Here is a 16,190-nt window from a genome sequence, read left to right as displayed (position 1 = left end):
AGGTGAAATAAATATAAATGAGGTTTTTTACTACTAAAAACTACTGTTATATGAACACAATAACTATTTTGGCAAAGTAAGGAATGTAACTGGACTGACTAACCCTCTCCCTGGAGAGGCTTCTTTTTTTCACAATCTGTGTATTTGTGATCGAGCTTGGTTTGTGGTACCTTCATTTCCAAATGTGAAGTTAGTCATGACGTTGATAGTTGCCCACCACTGGGCAAGTGTTAGGCTTTATCAGGAAGTTGGTTTGCAAGACTTTTTTGGTTTTTTTTGTTTTGCTTTACGTCTAACATTGGTCTTTCATGCTAAACTGTGTCTTAATCCGAAACATAATTTGTGTCACTTTACTTCAATACTATATTTTAAATTGGAAAATATATCCTGAAATCCAAAAAAATGTCAAGTTACAAAACAATTTGGTACGTTTTGAAATGTACAATGTAGGCATTTTCTTAGGCAAATAAGTATTTGAAATAGTGGTACAGTTGAGTAAATAAGGAAAGCTATCATATTTCTAAAACCAAGTTAGGTTTGTGCATTATTTGAATACTTCGAATATTTTGAATATGTATTGATGTGTCTAAAAATATTAACAATGGTGTGAATAAATTGTCATCATTATTGATCTTTGAACAATTCTCTTTGCGTACAGGTCCCTTTAAATTTGTCGTCCAATATATTGGATATAGGTAATTGTAATTGACATTTTCTTTGCATTTTTTGGTGGGGATGTTGGGAAGAGTGTTCTGTAGAGTTTGAAGCTACCTCACTAGTTTATTATTGATCGCTTTTGCAGATCAAAGTGCTTTTAATTCAGATGCTTAATCAAGTAACATGAGCTTCTTGACAATTTAACTTGCCAGAATAGGTTGCATTTTATTATTAATAATGGGGCTTGCTTATTACTCCAATTTTGAAACTTTAGTGACAGTACCTATTTCCAATTTAGTGTTCTTAGTGCACTGCGTTAATGTAATATTTAATTAGTACCATAATGTTTTCTTGGTTGTTTTAAGACAAGTTTTTAATGGTCATGCTGTTTTTGAATTCTCTCCCATACAGCCATTCCAGCTCTTTGCTCTCTCCTAATTTTGTCCAGTTGGTCAATAAACAAATCAACTGGCAACTTGTTGTAGCCAGGTAATTATCTCAGTTGATGCATACATCATTTTTTTTGTATTGTAATGTCCCTCAATAAACTAAGTTAATACAATAGTCTGAGAAGCTTTCAGGGCTAACGATTTAAGAATTGTATATTTTGGCATTGTTCAGAATGAATTATTTATCTCTTCAATGTGGTCCGCAAAAGATACTGTACTAGTCTGTTTTAAATATTAAATCACTTAGCACTTTTTCTAAAAAGCAACTTGGACTGAAATGGACAAAACATAACTTTTTGTGGCAGGTTTATCTCATATTCACTAAGCAAGTTCAGCAGTTTCACACTATTCAGTACAGTTTGATAGTAAACCAGACCATTCGTTTTTGTGAAGCTAACATGTTTCTGACAGCGGTTTGTTTGCTTTTCATGTTTAACTCAGTGTCTGTCCTTGCCTAAAGTTACCGTAAATAACAAAGGAGTATCATTAATTAGACAGCAAATTATGGTCCAATAGATCCATTAAGCTTACATTGGTATGGATTTTTAAGAAAAGTAAAACCATGAAACATTTGCACAGGCATAATACACCCAGTTCAAGCTGGTTATAAAAATAAAAGCTCCAAGCTGACTTTTTAAAGACAGTTTTAGTGCATTTGATATTCCTTTGCAGTTAGCAATTGTTATGTTCACCATTTTCATTTGGATAGGTGATGGCGAGTACTGGCCTGAAAATGTCTCTCTGTGATGCCTAGCATTTGTTCCTACAGTTATGATTAACATTTCTACAGTTTAAATTCTTGCATAGACTATTTTGCATTTTCATGTAAACAAATTTTTGCTGATTTTTGAGCATGCATGCTATCTTTTGCCTATTGAAGTTCTTTTAGAACTGTACATCATATTTATATTCCAGTGTTTGTAGCATGAAAACTTATTCTAAGTTATGCCATGTTTTCTGACAGAAATGGGAAATTGTTGGCTGTGGTTCAGGACCAGTGTATTGAGATCAGGTACTATGTGATTTCTATAAAACATTCTACTTCATTATCCTTTAACATTATATTTTTGGAAAAAAATGACGAGTAACTGCGTGGTGAAGTCATGTCTTTTTCTACCACATATATAATCCTAAATGGAATTTGCAACACAGAAACATGACATTTGGCCTAGCTGGTCTGTCCCAATGTTTATGCTCCACAGAAGCCTCCATGGCCCTACATCATTCAACTATATCTGCTTATCCTTCATGTTTGGATTTTTGCTTCATTAGGCAGTTGTGTTTTATTGACTTTATTAGGAGATTTTCGACAGTTTTCTGTTGGGTTGATAGACCATTTGAAAGTGTTCAATTTGACTATTTTTTTTTCTCCCCTCTCCCCCCCCATCCAAAAAGAAAAGTTAAAGAAAAAAAACACTCCCGATCAAAATGCAGCTTTAGTTGACTGATTATGGAGAAATTTGCCACTTAAATACACAACTGGCTAACATATTCTTTGATCTATGGTTATGTGTTTGGTGTTGGGGGTGTGGGGGGGAGGGAATGGGGTGTTAAAATGGCCAGTCTTCACCTCTGAGCATAGACTTTCATGAGAATTTATAGCCCTCGGGGATAGAGAATTCCAAAGATTCACACACTTCTGAGGAAATAAATTTCTCCTCATCTCAGTCCTAAGTGGCTTTCCCTTATTTTGAAATTATGTCCCCTGGTTCTCGACTCTCCAGCCAGAAGAGATCACCTCTCATCCAATTTGATTTTATTTATTATTGTCACACGTATTAGTATACGGTGTAAAGTATTGTTTCTTGTATGCTATACAGACAAAGCATACCGTCTATAGAGAAGGAAATAAGAGTGCAGAATGTAGTGTTACAGTCATAGCTAGTGTGTAGAAAAAGATCAACTTAATGCAATAAAGGTCCATTCAAAAGCCTGGCAGCAGGGAAGAAGCTGTTCTTGAGTCGGCTGTGCGTGACCTCAGACTTTTGAATCTTTTTCTCGATAGAAGAAGGTGGAAGAGAGAATGCCCATGGTGGGTGGGGTCCTTAATTAAGCTGGCTGCTTCGCCGAGGCAGCGGGAAGTGTAAACAAAGTCAATGGATGGGAGGCTGGTTTGTGTGATGTATTGGGCTACGTTCACAACCTTTTGTAGTTTCTTACTTCCTTCAAAATTCCAGAGAAAGCAGGCCCAGTTTCCCCAGTCTCTCTTCATGGCACAATCCCGTTATCCTGGGAACAAGTCTGGTGAATCTGTATGGTAATGATATCCTTCCGAAGGTAGGGGAGTCAAAACTACACCTGGCACTCCAAATGTGGTCTAACCAATGTTCTATACAATTCAAGCAGGATCTGCTACTCCTCAACTCAAATCCTCTTGCGATAAAGGCCAACATTCCATTAGCCTTTCTAGTTGTTAGCTGCACCTGCGTGTTACCTTTCAGTGACTTATTAATGAGGACACATCTTTTTGAAGATCTACACTTTGTAATTTCTTACCATTTAACAAACACTCTGTACATTTGTTCCATCTGCCAAACCGGATAACTTCACATTTTTCCATAGTATGTTCTAGGTGCCAAGTTCTTCCCACTCAAATTGTTCAATTCCTCTTGAAACTGCTTTGCATCTTTCTCACAACACATTTCCAGCTGGTTTTGTGAAACTTGCAAACCTGGAAATGTTGCATTTGGTCCCCAAGTCCAAATCATTGATTTATATTTTGAATAGCTGGAGTCCAAATTCTGATCGTCGTGAAACCCCACTAGTCACGGTTTGCCGATGTGAGCGTGACCCCTTTATTCCTACTCTTTGTTTTCTTCCTGTTAGTCAGTCCTTAATCCATGTCAGTATATTACCTCCTATCCCATGTGCCTTAATTTTGTTAACTAACCTCCTGAGGGAACTTTGTCAAAAACCTTCCAAAAATGCAAGAACACTATGTCTAGTGAATCTTCCTTATCAATTCTGTTAGTAGCATCGTCAAAAAACTCCCAATAGGTTCTCCAAACATGATTTTCCATTCATTATTATCACATCTTTTATTATGGATCTTGGTATTTTCCCTGCTACTGATGTAAAGCTAACAGGCCTGTAATTCCATTTTTGCTCTGCTGCTCAGGTGGACATGTATCATGAGTTAAGTATGGTTTCCTTTAACTGTCTGTTGATGAAGATGTACTGACAAAATGTCCTAAGACAATTGAACGAAGTCTGCATTGTTCAGTTCTTAATTTTGGCAAATTATTTTACAGATCTGCAAGAGATGAATTTGGTTCAGTCATTGGAAAATGTATAGGTATTGTACCAGTTAAAATTCTGTACTGTACTTAAAAGGGGTTGATTATAGGATTGCTGGAAGATGGGACTTAATTATTGTCTTTTCCTCTGATCAATGGTAATCAATGGCCATATTTAAGTGGTGCAGCAGTAAAACAAAATTGTAAAAATAGCCCAACTTGTGGTTAACCTCCAGAACTGATCATTGAATAGATTTCTGCTACTTAAAAATCTGTGTCATGACATTTTGTATGTCCAGTTGAACAAATTCTTTGCTCTGCATATGTTCTCCCCAAGTAATTGTTATTGCTTAAGTTATGGCTGGAGTTTTCCATATTCCCTTTCAGCCGATGTGTTTTACTGGGCCTCTTAAGAATTTTCTCGTACCTTTTAGCTATAGTTCGGTAATCTTTTCCACATTGGAATGATTGAGATTCATTCAAATGTTTGCAGCTTAATGATGCTTTTATAAGTTTATTAAAGGACTGAAATAAAAAAATTAAAATGATGCAGTGGGTGAGCCCAAGAATCGCGTTTATTCGGTTGTTGTTATTTCTGAAATTTTGCACATGTACTATGGGCTGAATGGCCTTTTTCAATACTGTGAAATTCTACGATTAGTGGTTAAAATAGTCTCCTTGGCCCAGATAAGTCACAATTGCAGATCATGTTGTATGCGGTGTTTTTTGTTTAAATTAGAATTCAAAAGAAACTTAGGCTAGCTACTTTATTTTATTTGCATAATTTTTAGTATACGGCAAGCCAGTTTTTATAAACTGCCCTAATGGCCATGGCTACCTCAGTTTGGTTGATAGATACTGCATTTGCATGATATTTTGTGCAATGGATCGAGTGATAATTAGGTTAATAGTCACCATATTGTCATTCATTAGGGAACTGCTTCAAGAAACTGACACTAGATAATACCTGATGACTAATTTCTTTACAATGGTTTTTCAGGCAATGGGGTGAAAGGCAATCTCCTTTTCACAACATACAGCTTTAATGCATTTTATTAATTATATGTTTTTGATTGTAGAAAGTATAGAAATTTTAGGTTTTATTCTTTGTTTCTGTCCTTAGTTCCAAAAGACCCACACCCCCAGTGGCGTTGTGTGACGTGGAGTCATGATTGTACACTGCTGGCTTGTGCTGAAAGCACAGGAACAGTGAGAGTGTTTGACTTGATGGGCAGTGAAGTTTTCGTCATTCTACCGGTAATACAGAAATTTATCTTGTATTTTTCCACATGTGAATGTGCACAGTACTGTTCTGTGAAAGTAATATGTTTATGTTTTGCTTGTTATAGGCTTATGTTGGGAAATCTACACCCAATAAATTAAAAACAAACTGAAAACATTGGGTTTGCGGGAAGTTCAGGGGAAATTATCAGGATAAATGAAATAATTGAAAATATTAACAATTGAATGCACGCTGTTTTAATTCTTATGCGGTCATCATTAGATAATAGCACTTCAGAGCAACCAAGATTGAGTCATTTGGTCAAATACAGAAAATATGCTGTATTTTCTGGCTAAAATGAATTCTTCCCATCTTGTTTTGGTGATCATCTTTGCCAATAATTTTAAACAAAAAGCCAATTCAATGTGATGTGATATTTGTACTAAAGAAGCCTTCATGCCGGTATCACAGACTCGCAATTAAAAAAAAAATCAAAACTTCGATCAGTGCAGGTTGAAACAATGTATTTGCACGGTGATTGCGAGGAATAGAACTCAGCTATCTAGCTGAAAAACAAGTCGATATGATATGTCCTGTTTCTGCACAGAATGAGAAAAAAGCACTGGTGGACAGACCTGAGCTGTTTCAGGGCATTGACATCGACATGTTGATATGAAAATTGCCGACCTTTGTCCTGCTGAGAGGACAAATTCAATCCAGCTAATAGCTGCCTTGTCTCCTTTACTCTCAATCATCAGCAAATTAGTGGGAAGTGTCATTGACAGTGTTATCAAGTGGCACTTGCTCCTGTGTAACATATAAATAACACATTTTATTTTTTTAAGACTGCTAGTTCTGCAGGTGACCTTAGTTATGCTGTGGCAGGATTGATATTCCTGGAACCCAGTGACAGTGCTCAATGTTCAACAGAGCTTCTGGTTGTGAACTTTCGCGGACAGTTGAAAAGTTACTTGGTCAGGTAAGATGTAGACTTGAGATGGAGGCATTTCAACTGTACGGATATATGACTACTTCTTCCATCTTGTTAAACTACCAAGAAAACTAGTTTAACAAGATGGAAGAGGTAGTCTGAGCTGGTGGCATGTGCAGATCTCGATCACTTCTATTTCTGAAATTATGTACATATGTTTATAATGATCAGTGCACAGAACTGACACCTTGCTGAAAAATTTACTGAAGCCGATTCATAAATTAAATCCAGATTTAAGTTTAGATTTACCTTGGGAACATGAAATCGTTAAATAGTGAAGCTTATTTAAGATAGATGCAGAAATAAAAGTGTTAATTATTATTAACCATTGCAGTATTTCTTCACGATACATACTAGTTCCTTTAGATAGCCACTGGCATGTCATGTTGTCATTGTTTATCATGAGTATTAACAAATGTAAAATCTAGTAGAGAAAACAGAATGAGAGGCATAGAAAAATGAGACAGAGAGAGCTAAAAAAAACAAAATGTTTTTATTTAAATTTCATTTTAATTTTTCGACTTTTTAAGAATGCTCAATAGTAATTAACATCTGAAGGCATGAGACTCCATGACGTCCAGAGAAGTTGTTTGGCATGCTGTTAAAATTAACTTGCATTTGAACAGCCAAGGCCTTTATTGGTATTGTATGGGTAAAAATGCTGAATCTGTCACAGAAGTACTGATGTCACAAAGTTATGGTGGAGCAGAGCAGCTTTCTAATTTCCCCATTTAACTGCGAATGTGGAAATGCTGGAGGTGGCTGTTCAATATTCTCAATAATGGCGAACACTGATACCACACAAGCTCTTGCTGCAAAATCTGGGCAATTATCTGGAACATTTTCATAAATCCTGAAATTCTTGGGTCTTGTTTTCCTCTCCCCTGTAGTGTTGGAACCCATCAAAGTTACCAAGAACGTCACAGCTTCAATTTTAACAGCCATTATTCTCATGGCGTTAGCACAGTGATCTATCATAGTGACCACAGGTGAGTATACTTTAGTGCTTATTGTTTTCTGCCTTATTAATGTGCTCTTGCATATTTGGTAAGTGATCGTAAGCGTGTTGCTTCTAATTAAGCTAGGCACATTCTTTACCGTACATAAAAGGAAAAAAATATTTTTATATAATCAGGCTTCAGATTGAAATTATAGTAGTCTTCGAAAGATGTCAGATGGACAAATTAATATTGACTTATTTTAACTTTTCCCTTTTGTTTACTCCAGGTGAGACATGTTAAAATGAGGTCCAGTACTGTATTAAAATCTAAATTATTTTAAGGAGCAGCTAGGAAGGTTATAAACTGTATTTTAATCTCTCGTGTAGCTTCTTTTGTACCCTTTATCAGAAAATATCAGAAATATCCAAACAAAAAGGGATATTTTTTGGAATGTTGATGTAAAAACCTTTTGCAGATGTATGGTTGAGCTAAGGAAAAGGTAGTGCACGCTTTTTTTTACAAGTACCTTTATCCCTGCATGCAAAAGCAATTCTTTAATACTATACTAAGGGGAAAATTTATAATAATACAGGTTACTGCTGGTAGGAGGCTGTGAAACCAGTGAAGAAGGAGTTTCTAAAGCTGCCAGTTATGGAATAACTGCCTGGCGGGTCCTTTCTGGTGCTCCCTACTACAAACAGGTCACCAACTACGAGGATGATGTTGGTGCTGTAAGTAGCAAACTTTTTTTGGCTTTTCAAAATAAGCAACACGTTTATTGTATTAATAGTCATATATGAAATAACTTTGGTTAAATATTGTATCAAAGTATAAATTAATACTGTGTTACCCATAAATTTCACAGTTCAAGTAAAGTGCTGCAGTTAGGTGAATTTTTGATTCTGTTGCACAATCATTCATTTGAAGAACAGAAAATCATAGGACTGCACAGCACTGAAGAAGTCTATTCAGCCCATTAAGTTTGTGCCAGCTTCATTGAAGAACAATGAAGAGTTAGTCCCACTCCCCTGCTATTTTTTAATATATTTGTCAGATTTATTTTGGAAGGCTATTGACAATGACAAAAAAAGTGGAAAAACTATTTAGATTCTGCTTGTTCAATATTCTTCAAGATCAGGGATCAGGATTCAGCATTACGGGTAGAACTGAAGCAGGATATGTTCACATTACAGATGGACTGCTGGTTAGGTCTCCACTGGAAACTTGCACTGTTGAGTGAAAATTTAACCATAATTACTTTATTTATGACTACTGCCTTGCATAATGAGCTACTTGATTGGACAGCAGCAGAGAATCACCTCATTCTCCCTGTGACTGCTGTAGATGTTGTAAAAATAAATGTGGGATATATTTTTGTGATTGGAAATCACCCATAAAAGCATCCATGTGGTTCAGAGCTAGAATTCTTACTTTGAATGATGATATTCAAATTTTGTACACATACTTGTGCTGAACTCTGTATCCCATGGGCTTCGGTTTTGCTAACTAGCCTAATAAATGCCAGTTTATAATATGCCTTCTAAAAGTTCATCTTTACAACTTCAGTTGCACTGTCCTCATCCACCCTCTCTGCCTCTTCAAAAATCTCAATCAAGTTGATCAAACGTATTTTTTCCCTTTAAAAATTCACGACGACTTTCAACTATTAGCCTATTCTAGTCCAATAACATTTCTTTTATTGTTTCTAGAAATTTCTCCACCACCAACATTCTGTCTAGCCTGTAATTCTGTCTCTCCTTTTCTGATTGGGTGTGTAATATATCCAATGCTTTGACACATCCACCTATATCCAAAAAGGTTTGGAAGATTGTGGCCAACACTTTCAGGGTTTCTACCCTTGAGCCCCTCAGCAACCTGGATGCATCCTGTCTATCCACATTACACACTGACTGCCCTTCTAGTATTGTCTCTTTATTCTTCTTTCATCCAGTATCTTGACAAACCTCTTGCTTACCATGCTTTGGCAAAATCCGCTTACTTGGTCAACTATGTATTTAAAAAAAACTCTTTATTGCCAAAACAAATTTCTTTCAGAATTTCAAAGTCATTAAATCCTGTTTGTTCAATCCAACCAATTAACTATGTCTTGTGCTTTGTTTTCAGAAACAAAGAGGTTTATTAAGGATGCTTAATTTCCGAGGCTTTTGGAGACAGGAATCAAAGCAGGTATGGTTGCATGAAAATGTGATCATTTACACTCTGGAGGCTGCCTGGGAAAATTCAGTTTTTTTTTGTCAGCCTTTTAAAAAATTTTAGCTCAGTGGGAAAACGCACCCTAATATTAAGAAGCCCAATTGGCCTCCGAGCAGGTAGGCTGCCTGCAAACCTTCCAGCCCCAGACTTGATCGGAGGGCAGCTGGATGTACCAGACACCTTCATCCTTCTAATCGCATTTTACTTTTATTCATTGTCCAGCATTTATTGCCCATCCATGATTGCCCTTGACAAGGTGGTGGTGAGCTGCCTTTTTGAATTGTTGCAAGCCACGTGCTGTGGGTTGACAATGCCGTTAGGGAGGGAACTCCAGGATTTTGACCCAGCAACTGCGAAGGAACAGCGTTATATTTTCAAGTCAGAATGATGAGTGGTTTGGAAGGGAACTTGCAGGCGGTGGTGTTTCCATGTATCTGCCACCCTTTTCCTTCTAGATGTCCTTCTACATGGCCCAACCCCTGCCTGTAAACAGCAATACATTTCACCTCTTCATGAACTGGAACCATCCTGTTGGCTTCTTCTTTGAAATTTTTTTGCACAACTTGCGTAAGATGTAAAAATAATGACCATTTTTCTCTGGCCCTGTGTTCCTCAACTGAAGCAAGTGCCAGTGCAACCATCTCTACCTATCAAATTATCTGTACTGTACAAATTGTGCTTTTACTCTCTGTTGAGCTTGACTTGTTGATGCTTCATTATACCACAAATTCTGTCCGTATTCTACACTTTGACAAGCTATCATTAAGTTCAAAGAATGTGCCATGTCGTAGACTGGAAGCTAATGAGGAAGGTTGGGTGCCAAAAGAGAATGAAAGTTCCAGACACTTTTCTCAGCCATTCAGTAAACTTTGTTGTTCTTGCAACAGTCTTATAACCAAGATCATTGAAGTTTTAGATGCCAGAGTTTTGGAGGCTATTAAAGTTCTTCAGTACTTTTACTGTCTCTTGTGTGACCAGCCAGCTTCAGATCTGCCATTTCAGTTTTCTACTAAAAGAATCTGGATTGTGTTTATAACCTGCATTTGGGGGGCGATTTTTACCATTTTGATTCTAAGTGCTAAATCTGGGCATGATTCCGATCCAACTTGTAAACCTGTTCTCAGGCGCTCCCATGTGCAATTAGCCTGAACAAAAAAGTCACAAATCTGAATCACGCTGTGGAGGCTTATCATGCCTGCTTCTCCGTTCAGAGCCTTCAACTGCGCATGTGCAGTGAAACAAATTTGAAAATCGTTCCCCTGTCACGTTACTGTCGGGCTGCAAAAAGCAGATAAAGTAGCCTGGGAGCGATGGCCCCCACAGATATTGCCCCACAACATAACTGTTCCACTTATCCATCTACCCCTCCCACTACCCAGATCGATTATGACCCACTGCGCCCTTTATCCCACTGATTGCCCGCAGAATGGCAGCAGTCCCGTCTCGTCTCGCCGTCCCCGTTTCTCCCCCCCCCCGCCCCCCGATTGCCTGCAGAATGACAGTGGTGGTCTCTCCCTCCTCCTCCCTCCCCCCCCAACCCCCCTCCCCTCCCCCCCCCCCCCCCCCACACACACACACACACACACACACACACACACACACACACACAGGATCACCACCACCGCTCTGAGTCAGAGAGCCTTTGGAAGCTCTGAACTTGCCTCGTCAGTAACTGGAGCGCCCAAAACAGACCTTTGACGAGCATGTCTATTTCACGCCGAATCTGGACAGGTGAACGCGATGGTAAAGGGGGAACTGCTGGTAAGATTGGGCGCCCAGCTGATTAGGTCAATTTAAATGCATGCAAATGCATTTAATTTGATGTTGTGCCTGTTTCAGGCATGGTTCCAATTGTGGCCATTTTCGGGTCTTGGTAAAGTGAGCATCTGGGTAGTCATGGGCGCGGGTCTCACTTCACGCTTGACTTTACTAAGTTTTTGTGCCCAAAAATGGTGCAACACAATGGTAAAATCGGGCCCTTGGTGCCAGCTCTTGGGAATTCTCTTCTGAAAGCAAAATCATATGTAAAAGCCCAATCTCACAGCTAGAGGGCAGTGTATGCCACTCTAGTTAATGAACACCATTGGATTAAACAAATGCAATATCAAATGAGAGACCATCATTCAATGTTTTCCTGATAGAAGATTCTCAGTTAATGCTATGAATAATCATAACCAAACAATCGTGCATTATTACAATTGTTGGCCATATTTACCAAAGCACAAAATTGGTGAGCCTAGTTAGTAAGTTTGAATGCAGGTTTTGATTTGGATGTGATGAGCGCAAATGACTTGCGGTTAGGGGATTGAAAAATTAGCTGTGGATAATCATAGAACTGAATAAAACTATTCACATCTGAGTGTGCTGGTAGGAAATTGGAAGAAATGTGATGACGTCATCATGAACACATGCTGTGACTTGTGACTGTATAGTTGAAATACTGAAAGAATAAATCTGAAATGCTGATGTGTTCATGAGTCCGTTTGCTGGTAAACCAAGCCAACTCATAATCAAGGAGTAAACTGTCAATAATAGTGATCTTGTTTTAAAAATGTAAAAGACTCAGTGGGGGCTTTCTACTGCTATTTATAGTCAGGTAAAGTCACCATAGCTCCTGATGACCATAGACTGCTCTCTCTTTTGAGAGGGAGAGCTGACTGGGTGATTTTTAACCTGAGGGTTATCAGACCTCAAGCGAGGGGCAAGATTGAGAATGTGGGCCTTCATAAATAACCTATTGCATGATCATTCATTTGATGAACAGAAAACCATAGGATAGTACAGCACTGAAAGAGTTCATTCAGCCCATCAAGTTTGTGCTGAGCAATGAAGTGTTAGTCACACTCCTCTGCTCTTTTTCTCAATGTATTTATCTTTGAAAACTATAATTCAATCTGTGATAAAGAATGGTGGAAAATCAATTTAGATTTTGTTCGGCCAATATTCTTCAAGGTCAAGGATCAGGATTCACAGTTTATAGCATTACACTACTGTACTCCTTTTACTATTAAACTGTGTTTAAATGAATTTGTATTAGTAATTTTAAAATTAAAAGACATTGGTGCGTGTTTTACAATTGGAGTCATTACTCGCTTATTAAAGTGTAAAAGTGCTGTGCTGGTGTTATTTATTACCATACAAACTGTTGCTAAAAAAAGTATTTTGTAAGTTTGGAGTGTAATGCCTTCAGATTTTAATTATTGTTAAATTGTTTTAATTGTTTTTTACTTGATCTTTCGGTCTCTTGGTGTCTTTCTCTCTTAATATCATCTGATTTACCCTCTGTATTTCTGCAGCTTTTGCAAAAGATTTGACATTGGTTTTTGTATCTAAGCAATGTTAAAGATTCTGAATGTTAAGGAAGTCCTTGCCCTGTTCACGCATATCTGAGATCACCTGTATAGGGTGCTGCAGTTAAATGGGTTTTTAATCCCCATGGATTCTAGTGCAAAAGCCCATAACAGATGCATAGATTGTTAAATGGCTGGTGCCTTTTGTTCACTAATGACCACAAAATTCAGGCTAATAAATTCACTTTTATATATCTTCATTAGTGCACATTGTTAGTGTTAATGTTGCTAGCATTATGTTTCTTTGATAGGTTAAGTTTAAAGTTGAGGGGATTCCATTTTTAATCACCTCAACTATTGTCTTTGAATGTTAATACAAGGGTGGCGCAGTGGTTAGAACTGCTGCCTTACAGTGCCAGGTACCTGATTTTGATTCCCGGCTTGGGCCACTGTCTGTGTGGTGTCTGCACATTCTCCCTGCGTCTGCGTAGGTTTCCTCCGGGTGTCCTGTTTCCTCCGACAGCCTGTAAGATGTGCTGGTTAGGTGCATTGGCCATGCTAAATTCTCCCTCAATGCACTCAAACCCTCGCTGGAGTGGTGACTAGGGGATTTTCACAATAACTTAATTTTAGTGTTAATGTAAGCCTACTTGTGACACTAATTTAAGAAATGATAATTACCTTTATTTGTATTTTTATCATACAAAATAATGGCGCAACTTTGTTTTAAAATGACATTGCCTTTTCATGTGCTGCTTCTTTATCATGATCATGCTCATGGACAATTTGGCAGGTTCTTTGTTGATAGACTATATCAGCTAGCTTTTTCTAATATGTGGATTTCCTGTGGTGTAATCAGAATTGAGCTGAAATTTGTTCTTGCTTAGGAAATAAACTTATTAACGTTGAGGTGATAGTACCTGTGGAGGAGGAAAAAGCTTGAAGAGCTGAATGGCCAACTCCTGCTCTAGTTTCTAAGTATTTGGAATCTGAGTATTATTTTGTCTCATTTTGTATTGTTTGGCAATGTTTTTCACCATTGTTTGCTGCTTGTGCCCTGTTTTGCAGGATGGAGTTTTCAAAATGAGTTTGTCTCCTGATGGGACACTCCTGGCTGTCATCCATCTCTCTGGGCAATTGACTTTATGGGAGCTTCCTTCCCTGAGACAGCAGAAAGAATGGAGACAAGACGTACAGGTGAAAATTGCATTTTCTTTCTTTTTAATACAGATAACATATAAATGGAGTTCTATGATATGCTGCTTTTAGCCAAAACAAGGTAGACATGAACATGGAAGGAGATTGTTCAGCCCATGCTGACTCTCTTTAGAGCAGGTGAGTCAATCCCATTCCTCTGCTCTCTATCCATCATGCTGCAAGTTGATTTCCCTCAAGTGTCCATTTAATGTCCTTTTGAAATCATTGATCACCTCTTTTTACAGCATTCTCCATGGGTAGGAAGTGCCATGTCATTACCACTTGCCCACATTTCCCCCTCTCCCTTGCATCTCCATAAATCTTCATCTTCAAGTCTTTATATAAATTGTGGCAAAAAAGTGTTGGAGACAGTTTTTAAAAATGTTTTGTGTCTCTTGTTTGCTGGCTATTCGGTGCCATTTTCTCTCGCACACATTGTTATAGCACATTAGAAGTTTCTCTGTCACCATTGAAAAAAATAATGTCTAATGTAGCTCTTTGGGTTATATGAAAGCCACAAGCATCAGAAAAGAAGTGGAGGCAGGGGAGTGAAATAAATATGGAAGCAAATATGTGAAGTAATAATCTTGAGAGTTTTATAAGAAAAGTAAGAAGTCTCACAACACCAGATTAAAGTCCAACAGGTTTATATGGTGTCACATGCTTTTGGAGCGCTACTCCTTCCTCTGGTGTTGTGAGACTTCTTACTGTGCTCACCGCATTCCAATGCTGGCATCTCCACATCAGGTAAGAACAGTAAAGGGCACAACTGATATACCCTGTAATTTTTTTTTTGCAGTACACGAGTGATTCATTTTGGTGCACGGGTCCTTTTTATTGATGCAGCTATGCATGTGTCGTTTCTTGAAGTGGCTGATTTGTGCAGGGCCTAGGCAGGAACTTTTGGATGGCCATGCAACTTAGAGGATAAATTGTATTCAGGGAATGGAGTTTTTACAATAAGTGCAGAATTATTTTCCGTTTTTTTTTTAGTGTATAAGTGCTATGAGAAAGGGTGCACATCTGGATCTAGCAGTAGAAATTGAAGAAGAACAGATCAGCGAGTAATTGAAAGGGAACATACAAGCTATAATGATCACAATGCACAAGGTTAAAGGTCACGATTGAGAAGAACCAAGCTAAGACAAAGACCAAAGTGATAAATACAGGTTTAAACAAAAACTGATATTAAGTGGAGCTAGGGGAAATAAGCTGGGAAAAATATACTGACAAAGTAGAATGTTCCAAAACATTTAAAACCATGATCTACTGTCAAAGATTTATACCTCGTCAAAAAATGAAGCACAAACTAGCCTATAATGACACATGGTAGACGAATGAAGAAAGTGTGCCAGAATTAAAGAGAAAACTATTGTACACCCGAAGCGTACGTGACAAAGGAGAGGATGTCTCGTGGTGTGCGTTATGGTAAAGGTCAAAGTTTGTGTGAATGAGTAGTGGATGACAAGGTTACATGTTTGACTGACGCAAAGTGCTGGTGACATGCAGCAGTGGATAACAGAGTCAAGAATGAGGCAAAAAATGAAGGAAACTTGGGAACACAGGTTCAGGATAGATAATGAAAGTAATTGAAATTGTAAGACCTACAGTTAGGAGAGTACAGGCCCAGGGAAGAAAAAGGAATGTAGAGGCTGGACGGCGCAGGGATGATTGGACCAGAAAAATAGATATAGTATCAGAATGGAGAAAATAAAAAGAAATGCAACTCTCAAGAGAATGAGAGAGCAGAGCTACAACTGATAATCTACTGATTCATAGGCTTGAATATTATGCAATCTGTAATTCTTGGTCCTGAAATTATCAAGTTCTCTAAATGCCTGTCTAAAATTGTGTTGGATAATTATTAAAAATGGCTAAATAAATTAGAGAAAGAAATGAAGACTAAAGATTAGTGATTGACCAGGATTATTCGGGAATGGGGGAAGTGCTCCAGCATGAAGTATTAATTTCCCTTATTGTCACTGAATGACTA

General features: G+C 37.9%; 1 protein-coding gene across 1 annotated transcript in view; it reads left to right on the top strand.

Annotated features, from left to right (window-relative positions):
- Nucleotides 1-16,190, top strand: part of nbas (NBAS subunit of NRZ tethering complex) — a 240,443-nt gene that overhangs the window by 6,331 nt on the left and 217,922 nt on the right. The window contains exons 3-12 of the mRNA XM_080192176.1: nucleotides 659-695; nucleotides 1,069-1,146; nucleotides 2,071-2,118; nucleotides 4,358-4,401; nucleotides 5,466-5,599; nucleotides 6,410-6,543; nucleotides 7,446-7,544; nucleotides 8,089-8,227; nucleotides 9,621-9,683; nucleotides 14,069-14,197. Coding sequence (XP_080048302.1) covers nucleotides 659-695; nucleotides 1,069-1,146; nucleotides 2,071-2,118; nucleotides 4,358-4,401; nucleotides 5,466-5,599; nucleotides 6,410-6,543; nucleotides 7,446-7,544; nucleotides 8,089-8,227; nucleotides 9,621-9,683; nucleotides 14,069-14,197 — 905 coding nt within the window. The remainder of the gene's footprint in view (nucleotides 1-658; nucleotides 696-1,068; nucleotides 1,147-2,070; nucleotides 2,119-4,357; nucleotides 4,402-5,465; nucleotides 5,600-6,409; nucleotides 6,544-7,445; nucleotides 7,545-8,088; nucleotides 8,228-9,620; nucleotides 9,684-14,068; nucleotides 14,198-16,190) is intronic.

Source organism: Carcharhinus amblyrhynchos, chromosome 7, assembly GCF_965287045.1.
Source record: "Carcharhinus amblyrhynchos chromosome 7, sCarAmb.v2.hapA, whole genome shotgun sequence".
Taxonomy (NCBI): Eukaryota; Metazoa; Chordata; class Chondrichthyes; order Carcharhiniformes; family Carcharhinidae; genus Carcharhinus; species Carcharhinus amblyrhynchos.
The sequence above is the reverse complement of the archived record's forward strand: the minus strand, read 5'-3'. Positions and strand labels throughout refer to the sequence as shown.